An 18,721-nucleotide genomic window follows, 5' to 3' on the forward strand; every position below is an offset into this window, starting at 1 on the left:
AGGGGAGGGCAGTTGGGGGGGACCAAGCCTGCGGGAGGGGGCAGTTGGGGGCTATCAGGTCAGCAGGGGAGGGCAGTTGGGAGGGACCAGGCCTGAAAGGGAGGGCAGTTGGGGGTGATCAGACCAGCAGGGAAGGGCAGTTAGGGGGGACCAAACCTGCATAGGAGGGCAGTTGGGGGCAATCAGGCCATCAGGGGAGGGCAGTTGGGGGCGATCAGACCAGCAGGGTAGGGCAGTTGGGAGGGACCTGGCCTGAAAGGGAGGGCAGTTGTGGGTGACCAGGCCTGCAGGGGGGCCTGCAGGGGAGGGCAGTTGGGGGTGACATGGCCTGCAGGGGAAGGCAGTTGGGGGTGACAAGGACTGCAGGGGAGGGCAGTTGGGGTGATCAGGCCTGCAGGGTAGGCCAGTTGGGGGCAACTAGGCCAGCAGGGGAGGGCAGTTGGGGCTGACCAGGCCAGCAGGGGAGGGCAGTTGGGAGGGACCAGGCCTGAAAGGGAGGGCAGTTGTGGGTGATCAGGCATGCAGGGGAGGGCAGTTGGGGGGGAGCAGGCCAGCAGGGGAGGGCAGTTGGGAGGGACCAGGCCTGCAGGGGAGGGCAGTTGGGGGAACCAGGCCAGCAGGGGAGGGCAGTCAGGGGTGACTAGGCCTGCAGGGGAGGGCAGTTGGGGTGACCGGGCCAGCAGGGGAGGGCAGTTAGGGGCAATTGGGCTGGCAGGGGAGTAGTTAGGTGTCAATCAGGCTGGCAGGGGAATGGTTAGGGGGTGATCAGGCCGGCAGGCAGAAGCGGTTAGGGGCAATTAGGCAGGCAAGCAGGTGAGCAGTTGGGAGCCAGCAGTCCTGGATTGTGAGAGGGATGTCCGACTGCCTGTGGGATTGTGCCTATCAGGCCTAAACAGGCAGTCGGACATCCCTCGAGGGGTCCCAGTTTGGAGAGCGTACAGGCTGGTCTGAGCGATACCCCCCCCCCCCCCGTGCACGAATTTCGTGCACCAGGCCTCTAGTCCTATCTAATAAAGAGGGAATATGCTAATTGACCATCACTCCATCACAAAGATGGCTGCACCCACAGCTGAGGCCAAGTTCCCATAAGGAACTTTAACAAGCAATCAGCAGGGACCTGAGGCTACACCCTCCCCTGCCCCCGTGGGGCTTGACAGGGGACCTCAGGTCGCACCCCCGCCCCAGTGCCAGGCCAGGAGACCTGAGGCCACACCCCCCGCCCGGCAGGGCTTGACGGGGGACCTCAAGGTGCACTTCCTGTCCTGGTCCTGGGCTAGGGGACCTCAGGCTCATACCCCGCCCCAGTGCCAGGCCGGGGGACCTCAGGCCATGCCCCCTGCCCCGGCGCCAGGCCAGGGGACCTGAGGCCATGCCCCCCCCCCCCCCCCCCCCCCCGCCTGGCAAAGCTTGACAGGGGACCTCAAGGTGCGCTTCCTGTCCTGGTGCTGGGTTAGGGGACCTCAGGCTGCTCCCCCCGCCCCAGTGCCAGGTCGGGGGACCTCAGGCCATGCCCCCCACCTGGTGGGGCTTGACGGGGCACCTCAGGCCGTGCCCACCTCCCCAGCAGTGGGCCAGGGGACCTGAGGCTGCGCCCCCCTGCCTGAGTGGGCTTGACAGGGGACCTCAGGCTGTGCCCCCGACCCAGCGGGGCTTGACAGGGGACCTCAAGGTGCACCCCCAGTGCTGGGTCAGGGGAACTCAGGCCGCACCCCCGCCCAGCAGGGCTTGACAGGGGACCTGAGGCTGTGCCCCCCTGCTGGTGGGGCTTGATGGGGGACCTGAGGCTGCGCCCCCCCGCCTGGCAGGGCTTGATGGAGGACCTCAGGCCATGCCCCCTGCCCTGGTCTGGGCTGGGGGACCTCAGGCCACGCCCCCCATCCTGGTGCCAGGCCAGGGGACCTGAGGCTACGCCCCCTGCCTGGCGGGGCTTGACAAGGGTGGGACTGGCTGGGTCTGGATCTAGCCCAATGAGGGGGTGGTGCGGCCGGGTCTGGGTCTCACGCGATTTTGAGGTGCATGTGGGTGGGCATGGACTTGACTCTGGGTCCCATGGTGCACCCCAGACTCTGACAGAAGGAAGGTTTTCATATACATTGTACTAATTTTCTTTCATCTCTGACACTTCTATTATAGAGAAAGGACAAATAGCAATATTAAATTATTTCCTCTAATTAATCCCCTTTTTAATGTGCACGAATTTCGTGCACCAGGCCACTGGTCTATACTAATAAAAGGGTAATATGCTAATTAGACCGGATAGACCAGACATCTTCCAGACTCCTTCCAGACTTCCTTCCAGACAAAGCTACGGTGGCGGGGGCGAGGCAGAGGCGGTTAGGGGCAATCAGGCAGGCAGGCAGGCAGGCAGAGCGGTTAGGGGCAATCAGGCAGGCAGGCAGAGTGGTTAGGGGCGATCAGGCAGGCAGGCAGGTGAGCAGTTAGGAGCCCATGGTCCTGGATTGTGAGAGGGATATCCAACTAGTCAGACATCCCCTGAGGGTTCTCGGATTGGAGAGGGTGCAGGCTGGGCTGAGGGACACCCCCCCCTTTCATGAATTTTGTGCACCAGGCTTCTAGTTTGCTTATAATTGCTGATTTAGATTCCAGTGGTTCAGGGGAGACATTGCTGCATAACCAGCTACCCTTGGAGGCTGAAAGCAGCAATAGTCATGTAATTTGCTCAGGGCAAGGCCAGGCTCCTTTATTAGCTCGATGTGGCATTAGCTGGGGACAATGGTGGTACACCTGCCTCCTCGCAGAGAGGGTCTCCCAAATGGGCTCCTGCATGAGCCCAGTGCAGTGATCAGTTCTCTCCAGTAGGGTGGCCCCACATCTTCCCAGATGGTTCAGTGGTTTTAGACATACAGGTAGAGGCTTCCAGGCCTCCTGGAGAGTTTGGGAGGAGTAGTCACAGCTCTGAATCTCATTGGTTAGGCGTGGTTCCAGACCCATCCCTCAGCCAATCCCAGCTAAGTGACAGAAGAGGTCTGTGTATTGGCTGGTGTGGTCACACCTTCTTTGCCACTTCAGCTGGTTGCAACCCCCTCCCCCCCAACCTGGGATTTCAGCTTAGACAGGGGCCCAGTAAGGAATCTTTTTGGTTTTCTCAGCTAGACCTCAGGAGCTAAGAATTGAGTCAATACACTCTGTAACTAATAACACACTGTTATCTTGCTCTCTGCAGGGTACTGCTTGTATTTTATTGCTTGGTTTATATACAATCTCTGCTCCTAAGCCATTCCCTTCCTCACTACAGGCAGACCTCCAGTTCCGTTCTGTGTGGCTCTGTTTATGTGTCCATGTTTTGCAAGTGGTATTTATTTATTTATTTTTACCTTGAGTGTGCATTTTTATGTGACATGAGTAGTGTTTGGCTCTCTATCTTGTTCTATTTCTTACCTTTTTCACTTAGTGCTTTATTTTTAAGGTCCATCCTTGTGGCATTGTGTACACTGAATCATTGGCTTCTAGTTCTGTGGGGTCCTCACAGGGTGTGCCTGTCAGGGTCCCAGCAGGAAACTGGAGCCTTTCATGGGTATCTTTGGTGCCAATTCAACAGCAACAGAAATCCCCAATTTGGGGTTCAGTAAAGAAGGAAACTTTATTCAGTGCAAACAGCTCAATTGTGATATAGCAGAGATGTGAAAACAGCTCAATAGTGTTACAGCTCAATTAGGAGATTGCATGGCTGTGGAACATGCTGTGAAGAAGCCCTGGGTGAGGTGGCCCAGGGGCAAGGCCCCTTTTCATCTAGGCTGGAGCAAGGCATTTGACATTTCAGCCTGGAATACAGTCTTCAGTCTTTGATGGAAAGGAAAAGTGCTCTCTCAGAGCCAGAGGGCTGCTGGCTTATATAGACAGAAGTCCCTTGCCTGGTTTCTGATTGGTCCATCTTCATGCAAATGAGGACTCCAAGTCCTTGCAGTTTGAATGGTATTGGCTGGTGAAAATGCTGATGGGCGATATAGGTGCACAGCTGGGACTGGACAGGGAAAACCTCAATCCAATTGGTTGAAATACAATTCTAGGAACTCCTTGCTAAGGAGCCTGGTCAGCTGGCAGGAACACAGTGCAGGCAGGTAGTTCAGTGCAGGCTTCTCCCTGAAGTGCAGTTTGTGTGAGAGACCCTTGTGCAGAAATGGCTGCTTGGCTCTGTTTTAAAATTCGAGCTCAGTCAAACTACCAGGAGCCCTTCTTGGTAGAGATCTTCTTTCTCAGGGTCCATACCGGGTTTATGGGAAGAGTAGTTAATGAAGAGACTTAGAACAGGTGGGAGCAGGGTTGGAGGAACCTACAGGGGATGAAGCAGCTCTTGGAGTAGCAACAGTGGGTGGATGGGTGGGTAGCCCTTAGCACCCTGGGCCTGCATGGGAGGGGGAGAGGCAGGTTTTAGAACCCAGCAGTGTCACCCTCCAGGAGCTATGGCCTTGGGGGAGCAGGGGCAGCCACCGCCAACCCCATGCCTGGGAGGGAAGGAGAGAGAGGTGGGAAATGAACAGCCCAACCTTTCCCTCCCATCCTGTGATGTCCTATTAGAGGCTGCCATTGGTGGATGCTGGAACCTGGGGACACATTCTGACAAGGTCAGTGTTCTCAGTGGAGAGCAGGGTGGATCTGGGATAGGTACTGGCATGGTGGCCTACCTCTGCCTTGTTTCCTCCTACCACCAGACAAATTCCCAAGGACCACCACGGATGTGTGGACCTGGAGCGATATCTTTAGGAACCTCACTGGGCACGAGAACTCAGTGTCATACACTGCTCAGATAGGCTTAATTTCATATATGTTGCTGGTCAGTGTGTCCACTCAGTGGTCACTTAGGTCAGCTGGCATTATAATCATCATCATCTTAAATAGTATTATTATTATTGTTAATCCTCACTGGAAGATATTTTTTTCCATTGATTTTTAGAGAGAGTGGAGGGGAGGGAGGAAGAGAGAGGGAGAGGGAGAGGGAGAGGGAGAGGGAGAGGGAGAGGGAGAGGGAGAGCGAGAGAGAGAGAGAGAGAGAGAGAGAGAGAGAGAGAGAGAGAAGCATTGATGTGACAAAGACATATTGATTAGTTGCCTCTCACACACACCCCGACCGGGGCCAGGAATCGAACCTGCAACCCAGGTACATGACCTTGGCCGGGAATTGAGTAATCATATTACAATTAATGTGCATGCATTATCCAGCTTTTTAGTTGTCAGGAATAGGGCAGAGACTGTGTGGGTTTTGCTTTGCCTCTCCCTGGGCCTAGTGAGCTCTCATCTTGGGAGTGTGCCTGTCCCCCACCCCCCACCCACAACATACACACTCATGGGCCCATGAACCATCCAGAGCAGTTGTAGAGATGTACCAGGGCCTCTTGATGCTAACTCCTCGCTTCCCTACTCATCCACCTCCTCCAGATACATCCCAGCTGGCCCCATCCCCATCATGGATGGGCACACAACCTTTAGATAGTACCAGGGGCTCTGAGCAGCATACAGGGCTCAGACCTCCACTCTCCCAGCTGGAGGCCACAGTGGGAATGACCATGGGTTCCCAGTTCAGAGGTGAGCCTGGGGAACTCTGATCTCAAACAGACCCTGCCACCATGAGTGGAGAGGACATATGGGCTTTGTGGGCCTGAGAGCCCCATGTCCTGTGTGACATCTTAGGGTGACCAGGGCTTAGTGGTTTTCAAGAGGAGTTGAATTTTTATGTGCACATTTCCAATTGGTAACTAATTTAAAACTAAAAACCCACCATGTGGGATAAACAAGTCATGGGCTAGTACCTGTGGCCTCCTGGCCAGCACTAAAGGTGTGGTAGAACCTCTTCACTGTACACAGATGTGGAGTCGAGATTCAGAGAGGGCAAGGGCCTTGCTTAGATTTGCACAGCAAACGAGGAAAACGTAAAGTCAGGCTCTAATGTTCCTCATCATCACTCTGGGCCTGGGGCAGGGGTGAATCCAAGATATGGAATCACCTGGGTATGGGCAGAGCATGATGCTGGGGGATGGGGTCCAAGGGCCAGGCCCAAGGCCAGGCCACTGTGGGGGCTGAGAGGGTGAGCAGAACTAGTGGACTGACTTGTAGGAGAATGCACAGTGGGGTGGGTGGGGTATAGCGGGCCTGGCTAACAACAAAGGTCCTCTGGGAGGAGCCTGCCAACCTCTGGTGGGAATATTTCCCTCTTAGGATGTGTTGTTCATGTGAATGTGTGATGAATGGAAAGGCAGATGGAGGGTGGGGGGAGGATTTAGGTCTGCAAATGTTTCTTTTCTTAAATGACACTGTTGAGCATTGACTCAGGGCCTTGGTGCTGTCCACTCCACCTCCATGGAGAGTTGCTGACTTTGTAACTAGGGACAGCAGGCCTAGTTCACCTGAGACCGATTCCGAATCAACTTGGCTATATGGAGCCCTCCACCTTCCTGGAGTGGCTTCTCAGCTTGGGGGATGTGCATGTTACCTCTTGGAGTTCAGCAACTCCCCTGGCCCCCTGGCCTGGGCATAGACTCCTGTCCCTGGTAGCATTCTTACCATCTTCACTTGGATGATCCCTGGGCTTCTCAAACTCAGTACTGCCAAACTGAGCTGCATGTCTCCCCTGTTGGTCCATGGCCCCCCTTCCACAGCCTTCCCTGCCCCAGGAAGCGGCAGCTCCATCCAAAAACTGGCCTCATCATGGACTCCTCTCCTGTTACACCCATGCAGTCTAGCAGCAAATCCTGTCAACTCTACTTCAGAATTCCCCTGTCCACTGTCCTCTCCCGTCTCCTATGACTGGCTTCTCAGCTCTGGCCCGGCTCCCATGTTTTCAACAAAGCAGCCCTAACAGAGTCCCATCAAGTCATTCCAGGCCACGGCTTCCTGCAATGTAACCAGAATCTCGCATGATCTGGCTGCCACCACATTCACCTTTGCTCATTTCGCTCAGCAGTGGTGATGTTCTACTGTTCCTCACCTCCCTCCTTCTGGTCCTGCCCCAGGTCCTTTGTACCTGCTGTTCCTGCCACCTGACATAGTTTGCCTACAGACGTTCAGGTGGTTGTCTCCATTGATTCACTCAGATCTCAGCTCAAATGCCACTTCCTTAGAGAATCCTTGTTTGACCACCCTGGCTAAAATCAACTATTTCACACCCAAAGCCAGCAGTCACACCATCCTAGTCACTCCCTGTCCCACTACCCTGCTCTCATTTATTTATTTCTTCATTGTACTTATCACATTCAGAAACCCACTGAATTGCTGTGGGTTTATGATCTCCCTGCCTACATCAGAGGGTCAGTGCTAGCAGAATAGTCATGAAGCCTGTCTTATCCTATATAATTAAGAGGTAATATGCAGATTGACCATCACTCCAATGCACAAGATGGCTGCTCCCATGTGGACACAAGATGGCCGGCAGGGGAGGGCAGTTGTGGGCAATCAGGCCTGCAGGGGAGGACAGTTGGGGGGGACCCAGGCCTGCAGGGGAGGGTAGTTGGGGGGGGACCAGGCCTGAAGGGGAGGGCAGTAGGGGGGGACCAGGCCTGCAGGGGAGGGCAGTTGGGGTGACCAGGCCAGCAGGGGAGGGCAGTTAGGGTTGACTGGACCGGCAGGGAGGGCAGGTAGGGGCAATCGGGCCTGTAGGGGAGGGCAGTTGGGGGGGACCAGGCCTGTAGGGGAGAGCAGTTAGGGGTGACTGGGCCAGCAAGGGAGGGCAGTTAGGGGCAATTGTGCTGGCAGGGGAGGGCAGTTGGGGGTGACCAGGCCTGCAGGGGAGGACAGTTAGGCATGACCAGGCCTGCAGGGGAGGGCAGTTGGGGGTGACCAGGCTGGCAGGGGAGGGCAGTTAGGGGCGACCAGGCTGGCAAGGGAGGGCAGTTAGGGATGACCAGGCCTGCAGGGGAGGACAGTTAGGGGCAAGCAGGCCGGCAGGGGAGCAGTTAGGCGTCAATCAGGCTGGCAGGGTAGTGGTTAGGGGGTGATCAGTTTGGCAGGCAGAAGCAGTTAGGGGCAATCAGGCAGGCAGGCAGGCGAGTGGTTGGGAGCCAGCAGTCCTGGATTGTGAGAGAGGTCCCAGATTGGAGAGGGTGCAGGCTGGGCTGAGGGGCACACCCCCCGCCCCCCCCCCCCCGTGCACGAATTTTGTGCACCGGGCCTCTAGTCTATATATATAAAACCCTAATATGCAAATCGACCAAACGGCAGAATGACCGGTTGCTATGACGCGCACTGACCACCAGGGGGCAGATGCTCAATGCAGGAACTGCTCCCTGGTGGTTAGTGCGCTTCCATAGTGGGAGCGCCACTCAGCCAGAAGCCAGGCCCACGGCTGGTGAGCACAGCAGCAGTGGTGGGAGTCTCTCCCACCTCTGCGGCAGCGCTAAGGATGTCCGACTACCGGCTTAGGCCTGCTCCCCTGAGGGCTCCTGGACTGCGAGAGGGCGCAGTCTGGGCTAAGGGACCTCTCTCCCCGAGTGCATGAATTTCATGCACTGGGCCTCTAGTTTGCTAATAAACCCCAAGTTCTTGAAGGCTTTGTGCACAGAGGATTTGCTCGGTCAGTGCTAGCTGAGTGGCTGGCAGAGGCAGACCTCCGTTCCTGGCTGTGCCGGACACTAAGAGGCCATTGTTCTGTCATTGCCCCACCAGACACTGTGCTTGGGGACACGGGGACATGGGGACATGGGGATAAGGGCATGTGTGTGAGTGAAAGAGCCTAAGGTTTCATCCAGCCATGTGCAGGTGTGTGTGTGCCTGGGCAGTGCATGTGTTTTCATGTGTAGGCCCCATATGGTGCTGACAGGTGTCCTTTCTGATTCCCCCAGGGCCTCGCAGGAGAGGGGACCTTTTGGCTCGAAGTGGCACCTGGGCTGCACCTGGGCTGCCTGTGGGACCATGGTGATGTTCTGGGAGCCTGTAGGAGCCTGGTTGGCCCTGGCCCTGGCCCTGGGTGCCAGCACAGGTGCAGCAGCCCCACGGCAGGACTGCACAGGTGTCGAGTGCCCGCCGCTGGAGAACTGCATCGAGGAGGCCTTGGAGCCGGGCGCCTGCTGTGCTACGTGCGTGCAGCAGGGCTGTGCCTGCGAGGGCTACCAGTACTATGACTGCCTGCAGGGTGGCTTTGTGCGTGGCCGTGTGCCCGCAGGCCAGTCCTACTTTGTGGACTTTGGCAGCACTGAGTGTTCCTGCCCACCAGGTGGCGGCAAGATCAGCTGCCAGTTCATGCTGTGCCCTGAGCTCCCACCCAATTGCATCGAGACTGTGGTGGCAGCTGACAGCTGCCCGCAGTGTGGCCAGGTGGGCTGCGTGCACACTGGCCGCAAGTATGCTGCTGGTCACACAGTACACCTGCCACCATGCCAGGCCTGCCACTGTCCTGACACCGGTGGTGAGCTCATCTGCTACCAGGTCCCCAGTTGCCATGGAGATGCTGAGGCCATGCCCACTGCTGCCAGTGGGAACTTCTCAGATGCTGAGGAGAGTGAACCTGAGCGGCACTACGAAGACCCCTACAGTTATGACCAAGAGGTGGCTGAAGCAGAAGCTGCAGCGGCTTTGGCAGGCGAGCTTCAGGCAAGCACAGGGGCCCCAGCCACCCTGGGAGGCGGAAGTCAGCCACTGTCTGCCATCCAGGCCACCCCTTGGCTGGCCGTTCTCCTCAGGCCAACAGCGGCTGCTGCCCTGGGTCCACCAGCTCCTGTTCAAGCCAAAGCCAGGAGAGTGACGGAGGACAGCCAGGGGGCAGGGGAGGAGGAAAGGGAGGACATCACTGTCAGGGAGCCACTGGCAGCAGGTGGCCTCAGGGGGCTCGATGGGCCTCCCAGTGCAGGTCCAACCAGGCCCAGTCGCCCTTTGCAAGAGGAGAAGTCAGATGCTAGGGCAGGGCCTGAAGATAACCTTATCCCAGATGTCCAGGCCACACCACAAAGTACTGGACAGGGGGGAGCCAGCCCCATGCTGGGGTCAAGCACAGCCAGTGTCCTCCAGTCTCAGGCCACATCGAGTTTTCCCGGAAACCCAACAAAGCCCAGCAGCCACACCATCCTGACCACACCTCCCCATGAGGCCACCCAGGTCCTACCTATCCAGGAAGTGCCCAAGCAGCCACCAGCTCTGCCCCATCTTCGGCCAGAGGAGGACACTGACCCCAACTCTGTCCATTCTGTCCCCAGAGGTGACCCTGAAGGTAAGCCTCTTTCTTAGTTTCTCCCTAGCAGTCAGTCCAGGGAAGGCAGCCCCGGGCCCTGTAACTGCCTAGGTCTCTGTACACCTGCCTGGGGTAGGGGAAGCTGGGTCTGGGGGCACCACACTTTAGGGCATGAGCTTAGATATCCCTTTCTCCCTGGCTTAGCCTCTGGGAATGGAGTGGGTGGGTGCAGGTGAGGTCCCTGTTGAAGTCAGTGCTGGGCTACATGTGTGGTATGGCTGTGGTCAAAGGCCCAACAGGCACTCTCACAGGGTTGGGGGTCCCTGAGGAGGGTCCTGCTAAGTGCAGGTGGGGCCTGGAGTGTCCACAGTACCCCAGCAGGAGGTGATGAGTTTCACATCCTTCCAGGTATGGCTGTGACCTTGGTCTCTGAGAAGACAGCCTAGGGCAGTGGTCGGCAAACTCAATAGTCAACAGAGCCAAATATCAACAGTACAACGATTGAAATTTCTTTTGAGAGCCAAATTTTTTAAACTTAAACTTCTTCTAACGCCACTTCTTCAAAATAGACTTGTCCAGGCCGTGGTATTTTGTGGAAGAACCACACTCAAGGGGCCAAAGAGCCGCATGTGGCTCGCGAGCCGCAGTTTGCCGACCACGGGCCTAGGGCATGCAGTCTCACATGGGGGCTCTTTTTGAAAGTCAAGGGCTATGTCCAGCACATATTCCAGTTGGTTCTGTTAACACACAAGTTGTTCTCATTCCTCTGCTTTGCACCTGCTGTGGCTTCCACCTACTCAGTGTAGAATCCACAGTCCTCTCGGGCCACAGGCCGTGCACAGCCTGCCTGTGACCTCTTGCATCTCGCCTCCATCACCCTTGTCTTAGTCTGTCTGGTCTACTGTAACAAAAAATACCACAGATTGGGTGACTTAAATGATAAACACTTATTTCTCACAGTTCTGTGGGCTGGGAATCCAAGGTGAAGGCTGGGTTGAGGGCCTACTTCCTGGTTTGCAGATGGCCAGCTTCTCATTGTGTCCTCACGTGGCAGAACAGGCGAGGATACATCTCATCTGAGATAACATTACAGGAGGAGCAAACTCTTTCTTGTTTCTTTTTGGAAAGACACTGATTCCATCATGAGGACCCCACCTACATCATCTGATCACGTCCCAAAAGCTTCATCTCCAATACTATCCCATTGAGGATTAGGGTTTTAACACAGTTATGGGGGTGGGAGATAAACATTCAGTTCATAGCAACCCTTCCTCTTACTCACTGTGCTCAGCCCCACTGATCTCCTGTCTAGATACCATAGCAGCCCCAGGACCTCTGCACTTGCCACTTGCTCTTCCTGAAATGCTCTTTCAGGTGTCCATTTGGCTCACTCCTTTCCTCCATTCTGCTCTCTGCTCAAGGTCACCTCCACAGAGAGGCTTTCCTTGGGCACCCAACTAAAAGAACACCATACATTCCTCTTACCTTGCTGTAATTTTTTCTAGTAGAACGTTCGTGCCATGGGCAGAGGGACCACATCTGTCATCTTTCTGCTATGTACAGGAGCCTCCAGCAGGGCCTGGGTGAATGAATGAGTGAATCAATACAAGCTCGGTGGCCACCCCTCTAGCAGTCATCCCTCTTCTCCCTAATTCCCCTGCCGTCCCATGAAGCCTGCAGCATTGTCTCCCTCCTGTTCCACACACGTGTTCACTGTTTTCAACGAGCACAGGTGCACCTCCTTTAGGAGCCTTCCTTGAATCTTTGTGTCTTGTTGACCCTCCCCTCAGCTCCATTTTCTTTATCCCCACTGAGGGTGTTCTGGGGACTTACCTCGTTGTCTAGCGATCTCCCTCCACAACTGGGGGGTCTGTGTCTTGTTCAGTCTCATATCAATAACTCTACAAACCTTTATTAGGTATAAATAATGAGCAGGTCTTGGTGGGCCCTGGGGGAGGCAGGAATGGACCACTATGGGGGCTCTGAGGGGGGGATGCCTGGGAGGTATCTGGGAAGGCTTCTTGGAGATTGGGGCATGTGGGGACTCTGGGATTTCTGCAGCATTTCCATTGACCCACCCTGATGCCCACAGCTGTGTGGCCTTGGGCAAGTCTCTTAACTGGCCTGGGCCCCTTTTCCCATCTGTCAAGTGCTATAGGCCTTGCTAGGCAGCAGCTGTGTGTAAAGCCTGTGCACATGCAGGCTCCTCTGACCTGTAGGCCAGGTGGTCCAAAAGCCCAGAGGGCTCTGCACCCAGCCTGCTTACAGTGGGTAGGCACACAGTTCATGCGCACAGAGCACCTATTGGTTCTCCAGGCCCTGTTTCTGTGACTTGATGTTCCCCCCAAGCCAGGGAGGTATCTTTCTTCTCATTTCAAGGTCAGAGAGGTGTTATAGTGGCTCCAGATCACAGAATGGGAGTGGTGGGCTGGGACCAGGACCTTGTGTTTCAGGGGCCTCCTTCCCACCAGGCCCAGGGCCCATCGGGAGTGAGGAGTATGTGTGGGCTGAGGTAGGGCTGTAATGAGAGGGCTTGGGGGCCTGGCTCCAGAGCATGCAGCCCCTAGGGCTTCCAAAATAGACTCAGCCCTGCCCTCTACCCACTTCTTGCCTCTAGAGGCCTCTGTGCTTCTGGGCTTTGGAATCCTGGAGAATTGCTTTCTTCTCAGGATCCCTGGTTTTTCCTTTTCTTTTCTGCCCTGGGATTTCTCAGTGGATTTTTGGAGTCTGGCCTTTGATGAGGCTGCTTGTGGGTAGTGGTCTCTGACTGAGTGCCCCTTACCGCCTGTGAAGGCTGTCCTGGCAGAAGCCCCACACATGCACAGAAAACAATCAGGGTATGAGGATGGACAGGCTGCTGCAACTTTTGGTGCGTGGGGAAGGAAGGAATGGGAGGCTGATATGGGGGTGGGGGGAAGGGGTGGCTTTAAATGGGACCCAGTAGCTTGGCCATGGTCAGATACACAAAGATTGGCTTACCATCCACCACCCCCATATATCCTTTGTCCTCCTACTTACCCAGTATCCACCTGTTACCTGTGTAACTTAGGTAAATGGCTTATGTTTTTGTGCCTCAGTTTCCTCATTTTTAAGCAGCAGAGAAGTCCCTGCTTCATGGGGCTGGTTTTTTTTAATCCTTATCTGAGGATATTTTTTTCCATTTATTTTTTTTAGAGAGAGTAGAAGGGAGGGAGAGAGGGAGGAAGGGAGGGAGAAAAAGAGGAGGAGGAGGAGGAGGAGAGAGAGAGAGGTAAGAGAGACACAAAGAGAGATATGAGAGAGACACATCGATTAGTTGCCTCCTACACATGCCCATGTACGTGTCCTTTTCATGTCCAGTGCTTGGCAGGGAACTTAGTACTTGCTGAGTAGTTAAAATATTAGCCATTATTACTCATTATCCTTCTTCAGTTCGCTCATCTCTTCAACAGATATTTAGGGAGTACTCTGCCTGTGCCAAGGGCAGTGTAGTGAGAAAGGCAGGCGCAGCCCTCCCCATCTGAGGTCTCGTTGAGGAGGAGGCATTGAACTGATAGGCATACAGATTTATCCGTGGTCACAACCATGTGCAGGGGAAGTTGGTAGGAGGCCTGATAGGGGCTGGGTCAGGTATCCAGTTGAGCATCTTGGGAGAAGTGGGGCCTTGGAGGCCCCTGACTGCTGTTGTGGGAGAGGCCTTGGGGGGGTGGTCCCCAGTGATGGAAGGTCCCTCTGTGAGGAGAAGCTGGGGAGGTGGCTTTGCCCTGTTTGACTGGGGGCCTGCTGAGAGGTGGGACATGGGGCCGGAAATGACCCCCAGCCCTGTTGCCATGGTAGCCCTGGGGCCCAGAGAGGTTTCCAGCCATTGCCCGATGCCTGGCTGAGGCAGAGGTAGGGGAAAGCGGCGGGGTGAGGGGGGGGGATGGTGGGTTCCTGTCTTTGAGCGGAACCCTGCCAGGGATCCAGGCTGCCTCTGAGCATGTCCAGATGTGGCCTAATGGAAGCCACATGCCTGCTCTGTGGGCCCGGCAGAGGGGTGTGATGGTGTTGTCATTCAGGGGACTTTGTGAGGGGGTTTCTGTTGCTGGGCTGGCATGATGAAGGGGGTTGGCATGATGAAGGAGGTTGGCAAGCACACCACCTCCAACCTCTGCTGCCCTCCTGGGCCACAGGGTGAGAACCCTGAGAAGTTGAGACTCTCAGAGCATCCGGAGGCAGCCCCCCTCCTGGAAAAGACTCCAGCACCACCTCTGCAGGTCCCAGGGCCGCAGCAGGAAAGAGGCCCCTTCCTTAGGGCCTCAGTTAATTAGATTCTGCAGGGCAGGGGTCTCTCAGTGCTTTGACAGTCTGGTTAACAGAGAAGCTATTTAAACTCAAATAACTTTATGCTAATCGCAGACACCATATAGTGCTTATGCCTGTGCCAGGCACCTTTGTAAGCCCTGTGTGATTATTAACTCTTTAATCCTCATAGCCACTCCCTTAATTTACAGAGGGGATTCAGGCCACTTGCCCACGGACACATGTATAGGAAGTGGTGGGTCTAGGTTCCCTTGCATGCCTTCATGTCTTTATCCCTGACAGTCGTTCTTGAGTGCCAGGGTGTCCACAGGCTGTGACAGATGAAGAACACATAGTGTTGAACAAAATCTACATTGTCTTTGGAAGCTTATAGCTTATGGAGGAGGTAAAGAACCCACTAGTCCAGGGGTGGGCAAACTTTTTGACTCGAGGGCCACAATGGGTTCTTAAACTGGACCGGAGGGCCGGAACAAAAGCATGGATGGAGTGTTTGTGTGAACTAATATAAATTCAAAGTAAAGGAGTGGAGGGGAGAGCAAGAGAACTGGATAGAACAGCCGGATCCGGCCCGCGGGCCGTAGTTTGCCCACGGCTGCACTGGTCACTGGGTGTGGAGTTTCTGTGCCCTGTGAGCTTGTGTGTGTGGAGCGGGATGGAGTGGGGAGGGGAACCTGATTCCTCCTGGAGATCAGGGAAGGCTCCATAGGGAAAATTATGTTTGAGCAGGAGGGGTTGTTAATGGGTGATGGGGTGGAAACAGAGAGAAAAGAGTACTCCAGGCAGAGGACACAGCATGTGTAAAGGCCCTGCACCTGAGGAATTCATTGGATTAAAAGGAGGCTGTGTGGCTGGGGCTGGAAGCGGCTGGGAGGGGCAGGGGCCAGGCTGTTGGGATGAAGATTTAGTTGTGTCGGAGACCACTAGGTGCCAGACCGGAGATGGTATTATCTTATCTGTGCTGCGCAAGCACCCTTCTGGGTGCAGGGAGGAGACTGCAGGAGCAGGGTTTTCCCTCCCTCACCATACAGCCCAGGAGCTAGCCCTGGGCCTTCCTAAGGTCTGTGGGTCTCCAAGGCTTCCCAGGAGTAGGAGAGAGGAGCTCACCTAGAGGATCCTGTTTCCCAGAGGATCCTAGACCCTGCCCTCTCCCCTCTAGTATTGGCCTGTGGAAAACTAAACTTGTGTGAGATGTAAGGAGCCCATGAGCACAGCCTGGGGACTTGCAGGAGCCAGGGTGTGATTCCAGACACCAGAGGGAAGCTGAGAAGAGGCTCCATTTAGGTGCTTTGCACTTTGCTGGCCAGCCTGCCTCAATTTTATTGCCTGACCAGTCCTGGTTGGCAGCTGGGTTGGGTCCTCTGCTGGGACACCTGTCAGAGCTTAGAGCTTCACCCTGTGGCAAACTCGATAGAATCTGTGTGGTCCTCCTATTTTATGGAAGAGAAATTGGCATTCCAAGAGGGGAAGGGGCTTTTCTGGAGGTCACAGTATGGCTAGGCAGGGGGCCCCAGTGTCCCAGTAGAGGGGGTGGGTTCATGGCCTCCATGGGAGGCCTGGGAGCAGCAGTGGGTCTGTGTTGCCTATAGCCAAGCTCTCCCTGCGTTTGCCTCCCAGAGCATGACTTGTGCCAGGCACTTGGGCAAACAGGCTCACTGCACAGCTGTGAGTGTCTGGGGCCAAGGCTAGGCCTTCAGTAGTGTTAGGGTCACTGAAGGAGGAACATACAAGGCCAAAAGTGGTAAAGAATTATAAATTTATTAGATCATCTGGAAACCAGATGGACTGAGCCCCCCATGGCACTAGTACCCAGGGAGTCAGAGATTTTAAAGGACTATAGGAGAGCTTCTTTTGGTGGAGAATTCTCTGGGCAGGTCCAGATCCTGGGCAAATCCAGAGGGCAAAGTTACTAGTTTTAGCAAATGGAATGTGGTCTAAACTAAAGGAATGTCGGTTGCAAAATGACCTAAAGGTCAGTTTTCCAGGGGAGGAGATATAAATTTGATTGTTTGATCAGACCTAACAGGTAGGTTTCTTTATTTTAACTCCTAAAACTATGTTTTCTTTATTTCTTTCGAAACAGCTTTTTTGAGATATCATTCTTATACCATAACATCCTCTTATATAAGTGTATAGCTCAGTAGTTTTTAGCACAGTTGTGCAAATATCACCAGAATTCTAATTTTAGAACATTTTTATCACCCAAAAAAGAAACTCCACACCCTGTACCAGCCACTTCCCATTTCTTCCTTCTCTGACTGTCTCTATGGGTTTGCATATTCTGGACATTCCTGGACATGAATTATATAATATGTGGTCTTTTGTGACTGTCTTCTGTCACTTGGCAGAGTGCTTTCATGGTCCATCCATGTAGTAGCAGCTATTAGTACTTCATCCCTTTTTCTGGATGAATAACATTTCATTTATGACCACATTCTGTTTATCCACTCATCCGTTAATTGATATTGCATTTCCACCTTTTAGCTGTTGTGAATATGTCCATATTTTTGCATGGATGTATGTTTTCATTTTTCATGGGAGTATACCTATGAGCAGAATTGCTGGATTGTATGGTAACTCTGTTTAACTACCAGATGATCTGCCAAACTGTTTTTCTGCAGCAGCTACACCATTCTGATTCCTCACTAATAATGCATGAGGGTCCAAGTTATCTACATCCTTGTTAACACTTGTTATTGTCTGTCTTTTTTAGTGTAGCCATCCTAGTGGGTGTGAGGTCTCACTGTGGCTTTGATTTGCATTTCCTTGATGACTATTGATGTTGATTATCTTTTCATGAGCTGACTTTAGAAAATTTTAGAAAACGCAGAATATATAAGCACACATTCCATTAGCCATCAAAGTAGTAACATTATCACATTGTCAAGTAGTTTCTGGGGAACTCTTCTGTATATTCCTGGGAGTAACAACATGAAGAAGGCAACTAAAGAGTGTTGTTGTGAGAGTTATGTTGAGCTCAGGGCTCCATAAAAAGGCCTCAGGGACCCTCCAGGCAACCACTGGTCAGTATGACTACAATAGTGTAGGATGTGCATATTTTTCACAGATACGTATCTTGGTGCAGTATGTGGAAAGACTCTTACCAGCTGGTGCTTCACTGTGGGCTCCTTTTATCTTTTGTTTACCAGTCTCTAGTGATGGGCCCTCAGGCTGTTTCCAGTCTTTTGTCATTAAAAAGCAATGAATGTAGATGCTAAAATCCTCAACAAAATATTAGCAAATCGGATCTACCAATATATTAAAAAGACCATACACCATGACCAAGTAGGATTTATTCTAGGGCATACTGGAATACAATATTCACAAATCAATAAACATGATACATCACAAAAACAAATTGAAAGACAAAAATCACACGATCATATCAATAGGCGCAGAAGAAGCATTCGACAAAATATAACCCTTTTTTGATAACACTTCTTAGCAAAGTGGGAATAGCGGGATAATATCTCAGCATAATAAAGGCCATACTTGACAGACCTAAAGCGAGCATCATACTCAGTGGGCAAAAACTAAAACCATTTCCCCTAAGAACAGGAAGAAGACAGGAATGTTTGCTTTCACCACTCTTTTTCAACCCTAGAAGTCCGGTGTATGAAATTCGTGCACGGGTAGGGTTCCTAGGCCTGGCCGGTGATCAGGATCGATCAGGGCCTTCCTGCTGCCAGCCTACTATTCCCCAGTTGCCAGCTTCAGGCCGGGGCCTCCTTTCCACAGCTGCTGGCCACCAGCTGTGGCTTCCCTTCCCTGGCTGCTGACTACCAGCTGTCATCCGGGGCTTCCCTTCCCTGGCTGCTGGCCCCACCCAGGGCCTCCCTTTGCTGGCTGCCAGCTGGGATCTTCCTTTGTTCCATGCTGCCCCCTGGTGGTCAGCGCATGTCATAGTGAGCAATTGAACTCCCAGTGTCCTGGTCGAACTTCCACGAGAACAATTTACATATTAGCTTTTTATATATAGAGATAGTACTGGACATCCTAGCCACAGTGATCAGTCAAGAAGATGAAATAAAAGGCATCCAAATTGGAAAGGAGGAAGTAAAACTCATTATTTGCAGATGACATGATATTGTACATAGAAAACCCTAAAGACTCCACCAAAAACACTACTATCCTATCTAATAAAGAGGGAATATCCTAATTGACCGTCACGCCCTCACAAAGATGGTGGCACCCACAGCCAATAAGGAGTGAATATGCTAATTGCCACGCCCTCAAAGATGGCGGCACCCAGTCCCCTCAGCCCCGCTGGGGCAGCAGGCGTGGCACGGCTGGGCCTGCCCCCTGGCAGGTCCGGTAGCTTCGCGTGCCTAC

General features: G+C 53.7%; 1 protein-coding gene across 6 annotated transcripts in view; it reads left to right on the forward strand.

Annotated features, from left to right (window-relative positions):
* The window catches only part of FBLN2 (fibulin 2), a 115,566-nt gene that overhangs the window by 29,870 nt on the left and 66,975 nt on the right, over window positions 1-18,721 (forward strand). For all 6 annotated transcript variants that reach the window (XM_080654513.1, XM_080654509.1, XM_080654510.1 and 3 more), the window contains exon 2: window positions 8,790-10,150. In XM_080654513.1, the coding sequence (XP_080510639.1) occupies window positions 8,860-10,150 (1,291 nt within the window). In that variant the 5' untranslated portion in view covers window positions 8,790-8,859. The remainder of the gene's footprint in view (window positions 1-8,789; window positions 10,151-18,721) is intronic.

The sequence above is a fragment of the Plecotus auritus genome (assembly GCF_963455305.1).
Source record: "Plecotus auritus genome assembly, chromosome: 2".
Classification (NCBI taxonomy): domain Eukaryota; kingdom Metazoa; phylum Chordata; class Mammalia; order Chiroptera; family Vespertilionidae; genus Plecotus; species Plecotus auritus.